We start from the raw sequence: 10,389 nt of genomic DNA, 5'->3' as shown, positions 1-10,389 counted from the left end.
GGTGCTGGCCCTCACCACACCGCCCAGGTGGTGGCGCTCACCACACCTCCCAGGTGCTGGCCCTCACCACACCGCCCAGGTGGTGGCGCTCACCATACGGTACAGCTTGTCCTCCAGCTCCTGGTTGATTCTCTGCAGGGCCAGGTAGTTGCTCTGAATCCTGGAACAGGAGGTGAGGGTCACTGCTGTGCAGGCTCCCGAGACCCTCGCCCCCCACAGTGGAGACACTGGAGGCTGTGCCCCCCACGGCCACCCCAGCAGCAGCAGGTCAGCCGGGCAGAGACGCGGACTGGCTATGTGATGGGGAAACAGTGCATGAGTCATGTCTCCACCCAGGAGGAGGGTGGGAGTGGGTGGTTTGTGCTTCCGCTCCACCTTGAAGGTGATAGGGGCGTGGGGTCAGCGTGGAGTCTCTCAGTAGCCAGAGCGCAGGGTTAGTGCCCCATCTTGGTGATGGGGAAACTGAGGCTAGAGGTACCCAAAACAGCACATGGTACAACCCAAAGCCTAAACTTTGTTCTCACTTGACAGTGACATTCAAAAAGCCCGCAGGCTGAGCCATTCAGAGAGGGGCCAACAGCCCCTGGCAAGTGCCCTCGGGGAGGCAGCGCCCCAGCCATGCCCTGTAGACTTTTAAACACAAGGAGCCAGGCAGCCTTCGTGGGCCACCATCGCTTCAGAAGTTCAGAAGGCCCAGGGTGTGCTAAGTTCTAGGATCTCCACTTAAATGTGCAGGAGAAAACTCGCCTGTGGTTCTTAAAGGAGTAATTAGCCTCCAGCACAGCCGGGAGGTCACTAGCCCGCGCTGCCCCAAGGCAGGGTCCCTGAACACAATGTTAACACCATGGTAACACTATGAACACCCGGGCTAGACCAGCGCTCTTCCCATCTGGGACCCGGGGCTCAGTGGGAAAAGCAGCCAGACCGGGGTTCAAATCCTAGCTTTGTTGCTTTCGGCACTAAGTGGAACTTTGGCGAAGCAGCATCTTGCCACTTCCAGCCCACAACACCTTGCTAGGAAGCTGATCACCCGGCGTTGTGCCCCGCCCCTCGCACACAGGCCCCGCCCCTCTTCCGCCCCTCCACCTTGCCCCGCCCCTCGCACACAGGCCCCCGCCCCTCTCCCGCCCGGGCCCCGCCCCTCTCCCCTGGTCCCTCCCTTCTCACCTGCGCAGCTTCTCCGTGACCTTCTCGAGCTCCTCCTGCGCGCGCCGCAGCTCGATCTCCAGGTAGTGGCGCGTGGAGTCGAACTCGGTCTCCAGCTTCTCCAGCTTGTGCGTCGTGTAGGACAGCCGCTTGCGCAGCTCGCCCTTCTGCTCCTGCAACGCGCTGCAACGACACGCGGTGGGGGCCGGGCCGCGGCGCTGAGCCGGGAAGCCGGGGCCCGCGGCGCAGCCGGGGCGCAGTTTGTACCCGGCCCCCTCACACACCCCCAGGCGGCGCTGGGGAGCGTCCCCGTCAGAAAGAAAGCCCTCTGGGGTCGCCTGGGAGCACCGCCCGGCTGGAAGAAATGGCGGGAGCCCAGGAAGCCGGCGAGCGTGTGGGGGGTGTCCGCAGCTTCCGCCAGCACCGAGCTGTCCCTCTGCCCCGAGTGACCTCGGATGGCACTTGACTTCTGACGGGCGTCCCGAGTGGCAGCGCCGCCCCAGGACCAGGGCTTTCCGGAATCGGCCGTGTGGCCCCAGCCGCCGGGCCCAGCAGGCTGCGCCCCTCTGGGCCAAGGAGAGGGTGGGTCAGTCCGCCCAGGCGGCCGCGGTGAAGGAGGGAAACTGAGGCCCGCAGCAAGAACTCAGCTACTGCCGGGCCAGGTGGCTTTCTCCAGGAAGGCTGGTAGCCCGGGGGAACACCCTTGGAGGCTCCACTTTCTCCCACCAACTGGGGGTTCCTCAGGGTGTGGCCCCAGGTCCCTGAGCCCTGCACTCGCGCGGGGAACAGGTGACCCTCAGCTCCAAGGAGACAGAGGATCAACTGCACTACTGAGCTGCCGGCTGCCGTCAAGTCACCAGAACCAACGTAGCCAGATCAGGAAGGGAAGGCGTGGGTGGGCGCCACCCAGGGGATTGGCTGTGAGCTCCACCACGGCCGGGGCCACGCGCTCCTGCCCACCTAGCCCAGAGCGCAGCAGCTACTTGGTAAACACACGGTGACCTGTATGTGGGTCCATTTACTGGTTGAAGCTTTACAGCTTTGGCCTCTGCCCGAGGACCCAGCTCTGTCCTCCGTGGACTGCCACCTACCCAGTGCGCTCCCTTCCAAGGGCTGTGAGGGTCCTCAGTTCTCAGCCGCCCTCTATAAGGCAGGGTGATAACTATACTCATTTTACCGACGGGGAACTGAGGCTCAGAGAAGTCAAATATTTGCCCAAAGTCACACAGCTAAGTCAGTCAGTCTGGTTCCCGCTCTCCAAACCCTCCTGCTGCCAGCCGGTGTGACGCTGACCTTCCAGTGGCCAGGAGAATAGCAGCGCGATGCTGTGATGGGCCCCACGGCTTCTCAGCCCGTTAGAACCCGGGGGGGGGGCAGCCAGTGGCCGGATGAGCACCACGGAAGGGACAGGAGGCTGGGGGAGGGGGCTGTACAGTGAGGGGACCGGGCAGGCGGACTGTGAGGCCTGCTGGGCCTCGGACAGGTGGAGCAAAGACTCAAGCTCCTGTCCAGGGTCGTGGGGTCATTTGACCCCGCTGACCACAGGCCAGAGCCACTGTGCCCCTGTCCCCCCACACTACAGCCCAGAGCCAAGGGGTGCCGGCAGACAGCCTCCCAGCACCGGCAGGGGGCTCTGCTGACACCCAGACCCACTGTTGGTCTCAGCCCTGCACCCCAAGCTGCCCACTCACCCCAAGCCTCAGCCGCCCCTGGCAAGTGGGGACGGACACCTATCCTACTGAGGCTGAGGGGTTCAACAGCCTGGTGGGGGGGCCTGGGCTGGGCACAGAGCTTGGCACTGCCAGTGCCTTGGGCGTATCACCAGCCAGGAGGCCCGGCTGGCGGTCGGTGCAGCCCCAGGAGCAGAGCGGGGGATGTCATGAACCTCGGCTCTGAAGAATCCCAGGGGACCACTGCCCGGCAAAGAGGGCGCCTGAGCTCCCTGCCTAGGCTGGCAGCACAACCACGGGGAGCCAACCCCCTTTGGGACTGTAACCCTGTTTGGGATGGGCAGGTTTGCTGTGGGGCTGGGAGGCGGGAACTTCCCTGATGTCCTGCTGGAACTGGGAGCCCCAGCTCTGCCCGTAAGCTGTGTTCTGGGGCAAAGGCACACCCTCTTGGGCTTGCCAGCCCCCAGACCTGAGCTGGCTAGAGGGGTGGCTGTTAGGAAGTGCCCTCCTGTGCCAAGGGCCCCGGGCAGGTGTTTCGGTCGGGGGCTCTGGGAAGAAGCCTCATGGTTACTGCAGCCACATCCAGCAAACCCTGAGTTTGCTTCCTGGATTCCTGCCCAGGTCTCTATATTGAAAAAATTAATAAAAATAAAAGTTTCTCTAGTTTTTATGAACCTCAGAGAAGGGCAGGCCTCAAAGAGGATGCAGGGGCTTCGGGGGGTGGGGTGCGACTGGGAAGCCCAGGACCAGAGTGCCTGATGCCCATCCAGCCCACCTGCCTGGTGCTTTCATCCTGCCTCCTCCAGGCAGCCTTTCCTGACTGCCCAGCTCTCCCAGCCGAGCCCTTACTGCCCCCCACCCCAGGCTGCTTCTCAAACAGCCTTTTCTCCCAGTGGGGCTAGGGAGCCCACAAAGCCCAGATAGGTGGGCTGGCTGGGCGGCCCAGTACGTGTGACTCACACATCAACCCAGAAGGAAGTGAGTCTGGGCACCAGGGGAGGGCTGCTCTGCCCCCTGGGGGCTTCAGCAGATGGACTGGGGGCACCTGGATGAGGACGCCCTAAGGGTTCCACCAGGCGCTATGGTCTCCAAAGCCTTACAGGGTCCACAATGGCCACATATTCACACACTGCATGCCACGGGGTCAGTGCAGGGTCACCAAACAGATGAGCCACCAGCCTGGGGATAGACAAACAGATAAGACAGACAGACAACACAGCATATATGGACCCCAGGTGGCTGTGTGTAGGTCTGTGGGCACTGGCAGCCACTCGCCCTGCACCTGCCTACTCTGGGCCCACCTTGGTAGGAGGCAGGGCCTGGGCCACAACTCTGGTTCTTGGTCCCAGAGCCTTGGCTGGTTCTGGCTGGCCCTGGGCTCTGAGCCCCATCCTCTCCACCCTGGGGGCAGTGTGAGGACACTCACAGAGGGTGCTACACCCCCAGGCAACGGTGAGCACTGTCCATCCACCCACAAGACTTCAGTCCTGCTCTCTCGGCAGACGCCCCCCACCTGAGGAGCACACACTTGAGCTGGCACGGACCAGCCTCTGTGGCCTTGACCCTTGTTCCTCAGCTCTCTCCACACCCAGCTAAGTGCATCCCCTCAGCCCACTCTGCCCAGACGGGGGGCCCCTGCAGGCTCCCCCACCCCCAGTCATAGTTCAGACCTGTCCTGGCCCAGAAACCTACTACCTGACACACCCCGCCTCCCACTGCCCATTCTGGCCTGCACCGAGCACCCCCGTCCCTCCTCTCCTCTGCGCCCTGCCCTGCTCTGTACCCAGTGCCCACAGCAGCCCCTGCCCCACAGAGCCGTTGGGCCCGGAAGGTAGGCGGTGACAAGCACCCAGATTCGTGAAGGGGGCATGGGAGGGGTGCACGAGGGGTAGGGCCAGACCCCCTGGGGGAGGCAACACCTGACACAGCGTTCCCTTGACACAGAGCTGGCCCACCTGAGCCTCAGTGTCCTCCCGGCTCCAGGTGGCCTCTCAGACACTGAGTGACACCACGTCAGCCCTCCAGCCTGCCCCCACTGGAGTCCTGTGCCCTTCCTGCCTTCTCCCTGCAGGCTCTCACCCAGGTGCCTGGCCCTGTCCACCCTCTGTCCCCGGTCCTCTGAGGTAACACTCCCTCTCACTGCCCTCCAAGGTCACTTCTGGGCTCCGTGTCCCTCAGCCTGTCTCCTTGGGCCTGCTTCCTCCTACATGTCTGCCCCAGAGCCCCCAGCCCCACCCCCCACCCCAGCTCGGGGGATATCTCTGAGACCCATCTCACGTTCAGCACACGGGTCCCTCCCAGGTTGTATCTCCAGTGGGGTCTGGCCACCACCGGCCTGTCCACATGGACAAGCCACCTGCATCTCCCACTCAACACAGCCCACACTGAGCACTGCCACCGCCCTCCTCGCCCTCCCACTCCCCATGACGGGATGGGCACGGCCACCCCCGGTCCCTGGGCAGAGTCCTCGGGCTGTGGCGGGCCCGCCTCACCCAGTCCTAGCAGCGCAGCTTCCCAGAAGCTCTGGCTTGTCTCTCTGATCTGGCCATGGAGAGCCTGGACGGGTACCTGGTCTGTGGTCACAGCCTGGCCTCAGCCTCAGTTTCCCTGTCTGCAGAGCAGAGAGACTCATACCCACACGGGGAGCAGGGCTGGCCGTCACATTCTTGCCCCATGCTTGGCATAGAACCATCGGGGAAAAAACAGGGCCTGGGGAAGTGGGGGCTCCTGGTGACTGGGAATCTGGGGAGACAATGCTCAGAAACCCACGGCTCCATGGCCCCCCAGAAAAGGATGTGGTCTCGAAGGAACCGAGGTGGGTCAGGGAGACAGCCCCTTAACATACAAAACCGAAACCCACTGCATTGAGTCAGTTCCAACTTATAGTGACCTTACAGCATACTGCCTAAGGCATCTGACTGCTAACCAGAAGGCTGGTGGTTCAAACCCACCAGCCACTCCCGGAAGGAAGGTTGGGCAATCTACTTCTGTAGAGATTCACCTCGGAAACCCACGGAGGGGTTGCTATGAGTCGGGTCTGACTCAACAGCACAGAACAACAACATAGGACAGAGTAGAACTGTCTCGTGGCATTTCCACGGCTGTAATCTTTATGGTGGCATAGTGCCTAAGGCACTTGACTGCTAACCAGAAGGCTGGCAGTTCAAACTCATCAGCCACTCCTCGGAAGGAAGGTTGGGCAATCTACTATCCGTAGTGATACTGCCTCGGAAACCCAAGGAGGGGTTGCTATGAGTCGGTCCGACTTGACGGCACATAACAATAACAATCTTTATGGAAGCAGATTGCCTCATCTTTCTTCCTCAGAACAGCTGGTGGTTCGAACCGCTTACCTTTTGGTTAGCAGCTGAATGCTTTAACCACAGCACCACCAGAGCACCTTCACAGACATACACGGGGGTGTGAAGGCCTTCGTGACGGCACTTTCCTGCTTAGGACTGGCGTCCCCAGCAGCCGTGCACCTGGCTCTGGGGTCTGGGGGCTCCGGGGGGCTGGGGACGCCCTGCTGGGGTTCACGCCCTGCTCCGCTGTGTGAGGCCACCTGCTTCTGTCCTGTCCCTGGTGAGCTAGACCAGGGCCTGAACCTAAGCTGACAGCCTGTGTGTATGGTTGGTTCTGGGTCCCCCTTTGCCCATGGGGAGCCCCGCAGCACTGTCCCCCCTTGAGGACACCTCCTCTTCCCCTGCTCCTCCAGGAGCCCCTCCTTGCCTTCAGGGGCCCGAGCCCAAGGGCAGAGGGTGGCACGGCGGTGGTGATGGAATCCCAGGAGTGACCTTGCCCTGCTCTGGACCTCACACTCCCCATCTGTCCCCGGGAAGCCGGACGAAGACAGGGGACGGACGTCTGGGGACAGACGCAGAGACAGCAAGGAGCTAGGGGAAGACAACAGGTATGTTACCTGTCCCAGAGTGAGGGTGAGGACCTGGCCAGCCGGCCTTGCAGGACGTGGGGCTGCCCAAGGCACGAGGGCACCCAGGGGCTGCGCAGCCTGTAGGCGAAGAGGACAGAGCCGCTCAGGCGGGCGGGCGCCCGCGGGTTCAGCTGCACACCCGTGCCAGGTGCAGGACCAGGAGAGGCAGAGTGTGCCCCTCCTCTACCAGGAAAACTCCGTCATCCGCCAGGTGGGGGCGGGGAGGAACTGGAGGAAGAGCTGCAGGCCTGGGGCCTGGCCGGCCCTCATGGCCACTCCCCAGAGGGGACAGGCATCTGAGCACCCGGGCCTCCTCTTCTGCCCGCCACGGGCTGGGTAAGCAGGCCGGAGTCCTTCCTCTCTCGAGGGGCTGGCTCCCCCACTTCCCTGCTCTGGGTCAGCCAGACCCCCACCCAGTTACAGAACTGGGACCCCATCTGCCCCTGCTTCCTGTGCAGGACTCACTGGCTGGAGACCCCAGAGGAAGAGGGTGGGGGGACAGGGTGGTTCCCACCTGAAGGGCTGACGTGTGTGGGAGCTGGGGTGGTCCCTGCAGGCTGCGGGTCTGATGGATGTCAGGGTCCCACGTCGCCCTCCCCTGGCCCTGCTCACCCAGCTCTACCTGTGGCCTGAGTGGGCAGGCAGGAGAGAGGCAAACACGCTCATCCGGCCCGAGTGCGGAGAGGTGCACCCCGCAGGAGGGCAACAGGATCTGCACCCAGGCCTTAAAAAGGCGAGTGCAGAGACGGGGTCCCACAAGGGCCTCAGGCGGGACTGAGACGGTGCTCAGGCCCCCAGAAGGCACTGAGAGGTGGGGAGATGGCTGTGTGGAGAGAAAGCGCGGTGCCATTCCATCTTTAAAGTAAGTGCTTATTCACACCAAAAACACCCCAAAACTCAAAACGTTGCCGTTGCGCAGATCCAGACGCACGCTAAGCTGTGTTTGCCGGAGAGGACTTCCCCGCGGCCTTTCCCCGGCTGCAGGCGGGTCTCCAGGCCTTTCCTCTGCAGCACAGCTGGGTGGGTTCCAGCCGCCAACAGCTGGTCACTGTGCACGAGCCCTTCAAGCTGCCCGACACCCACGTGAAGTGACAGGATCACGGGGTTGGCGGGGTTTCACTGCGAGGCCTGGGAGGGGCACTCTTGGGTGACTGAAAAATGTTCCTTCACACTTTTCGGGATTTGTCGTGTTTTCTATCCTGAAGACAGACACACCGGCAAAACAGCTACTAAGGGGACCCCTGGTCCCTCCTCCCCCCAAAAGCCACCCTGTGTGTCATTTTCACGGGCTGAGGGGCAGCCGAGGTCAGCGGGCTCCTGGCACTGGGCTCCCCCAGCCCCTCGCTTCCTGAGCTGATCCACAGAGAGGAGCAGGAGGGTGTGGCATGAGCACGTTGAGGGGGATGGGGTGGGGCCAAGGGCTTGGTTTCTGGTTTGGACTTGGAATTCTGGCCCCCGGCTCTGCCCTTGGTGGACGACCTCAATCACAGGACATGTGATTCTTGGGCTAGACAGTCCCTTTCCTTCCCTGTTGAAGGGACAACTGTCCCCCTTCCTTTTCGGTTTCTCCCAAAATGTGGTCACATGCCTGGACATCCTCCAGACCTTCATCCTCATTGTCCCCTCCCCACCCCTGGAAGGCCCCTGCTGCCGGTTTCCCACCTCCAGAGCCTCTCCAATCTCGAGAGGCTCCACTGAAAAACCACCTCTTCCAAGAAGCCTTCCTTGATTCCTCCTCCTGAAGATGCCCTTTCCTCTCTGTGTGTCCTTCCAGACCCTCCTCTTAGCCTGTACTTTCCTGTTTGGGAGCCTCTGCTCCTCCATGCAGCAGGCAAAGGGGCTTCCGGGAACAGGCCTGGGGTCCTCCCTGGCCCCTCACTACCCTTCCTTTTAAGCGCTGGCTTCTCCTTGGTCCTTGGGACCTGGAAGGACCTGGCCCTGCTGATGGAAGCTCAAACAAGGTCCTTCATGGGGCAGGGACGCTCCCCTCAGGGTCAGGCTGGAGCCCAGAAGTCCCTGTCTTCCGCTGCATGGGCTACTTGGGGCCCTGGCCTTGGGTGTTTGGCTCCCCGTACTCCCTGGTAGAACTTATGGGCCAGGAGGAGACCTTCCCTGCTGGGGACTGTTGCTGGGGACACGGTGCCCAGAGCTCTGTCCGGAGGGTTCACAGTGGGGACAGAGGTGGCCCTGTGGGCTGTAGCCTCACTCTGGAAGAGGGCCGGCGGGAGCAGCCTGGAGAGCCTTGGTGGAGCTTGCTCCTCGGGCTGGACCGCGGGGAATCCCACCCTCTGCTCCTAAGATGCCAAGAGCCTTCCGGGCGGTCAGGGGCCCGAGGGCCTGGGCGGTGGCCCTGAGCGCAGAGCTCGGCCCGGCCTGACTTGGGCTCCAGCAACGTCACGCCGCTTGTCATTCTCTGCAGGCCGCAGTGATTTCTCATCTCGGTGACTCTGTCCCTGTCCCCTCTGCCAGCAGCCCATGCTCCCTCCTCACTGAGCGCCGCTGGTGGGGAGCCGGGCATCACCGCTCCCACGTCCGGGGGGTCTTTCGCTGCTCCCCTGGTGCTAACAAGCGTCCCCAGGGCCGAGGTGCTATCCTGTGTGTCAGTGAGTGCCAGGTAGGGGGTCTCCCTACTCCTACCCTGCCTCCTGCACCCCAATCTCCCCCCAGCAGCAGGACTATGTCCTGCTTTGGTCCAAACTCCCCCGTGACTCCTTGCTGGATGGAGACTAACCCTCAAGTCCACCCCAAACCCCTGCCCCAGGGACCCACCGACAGCCTGGCCTTGTCCTGGGCCACACACCTCCCAGGCAAGCCCTCCAAACGTACACTCTGGACGGCACTGGGCAGGGGTCACCTTGAGGACCTGTCCACCTTTGTCCTCGTAGCTTCCTCGAAGGGACAGCCTCTGCGGCCTTTCCTCAGGCCGGCCCTTCCTCCTGTGGGCCGCCCGCCTGGACGTCCCCTCTCAGGTGGCCTTCCTCCTCTGGCTCCGCCCTGGTCTGAAGCCCTACAGTGACCTCTGACTACCTTCTGCGAACTTGCTGCCCTGTCCACGTCGACCCAGAGCCCCGCCGTGTCTGGGGCAGAGCTCGGCTGGGCTGATGCTGCTGAATGCACGTGGCCGAGGCCATGGTGGCGTGAGGGTGACCTTGGCTGCGGACTGCCAACACCCGGGGCCTAGCTTGGGGCTGGGTAACTGGGAGTGGTCAACACACCCCACCAACCCCCTCCTCCCCTGTAATACTGGCCCATCAGTGCATTCCTAGGGACGGCACTCGTGCTGCCTTGGGGCTGGGTAACTGGGAGTGGCCAACACACCCCGCCAACCCCCTCCTCCCCTGTAATACTGGCCCATCAGTGCATTCCTAGGGACGGCACTCGTGCTGCCTCCAGTGTCCACAGCCAGAGAGACAGTGCCAGTACCTGCCAGCAGAGACCAGGTGCCAGCCCCCAGAGGTGCCACCATCTGTGGTTCCCTGCATCCACAGTGCCCCTGGGAGAGGGTGCTTGCCCAGATTGGCTCAGACCCAGCGGATCCTCTCCCCACTGCACCCTTGCGTGGCTCCTTGGGGCAGCCTGTGACAGACAGACTCTGGGTACCCACGTGGGCCTGGCAGGGGCCTGCAGAACCCCCTGCACACA

At 62.8% G+C, this 10,389-nt stretch overlaps 1 protein-coding gene across 1 annotated transcript in view; it reads right to left on the bottom strand.

The window, feature by feature from the left end:
* The window catches only part of BEGAIN (brain enriched guanylate kinase associated), a 17,982-nt gene extending 8,104 nt beyond the window's left edge, over positions 1-9,878 (bottom strand). The window contains exons 1-7 of the mRNA XM_007944601.1: positions 9,775-9,878; positions 9,602-9,683; positions 7,679-7,815; positions 7,262-7,376; positions 6,736-6,878; positions 1,168-1,329; positions 94-160 (exon numbers count right to left, since the gene is read on the bottom strand). Coding sequence (XP_007942792.1) covers positions 94-160; positions 1,168-1,329; positions 6,736-6,878; positions 7,262-7,376; positions 7,679-7,815; positions 9,602-9,683; positions 9,775-9,878 — 810 coding nt within the window. The remainder of the gene's footprint in view (positions 1-93; positions 161-1,167; positions 1,330-6,735; positions 6,879-7,261; positions 7,377-7,678; positions 7,816-9,601; positions 9,684-9,774) is intronic.
* Positions 9,879-10,389: the final 511 nt, after the last annotated feature.

This window comes from Orycteropus afer, unplaced genomic scaffold (assembly GCF_000298275.1).
Source record: "Orycteropus afer afer isolate SDZICR_OR568_19922 unplaced genomic scaffold, OryAfe1.0 scaffold00128, whole genome shotgun sequence".
NCBI lineage: Eukaryota > Metazoa > Chordata > Mammalia > Tubulidentata > Orycteropodidae > Orycteropus > Orycteropus afer.
This window is presented reverse-complemented; position numbering and strand designations above follow the sequence as displayed.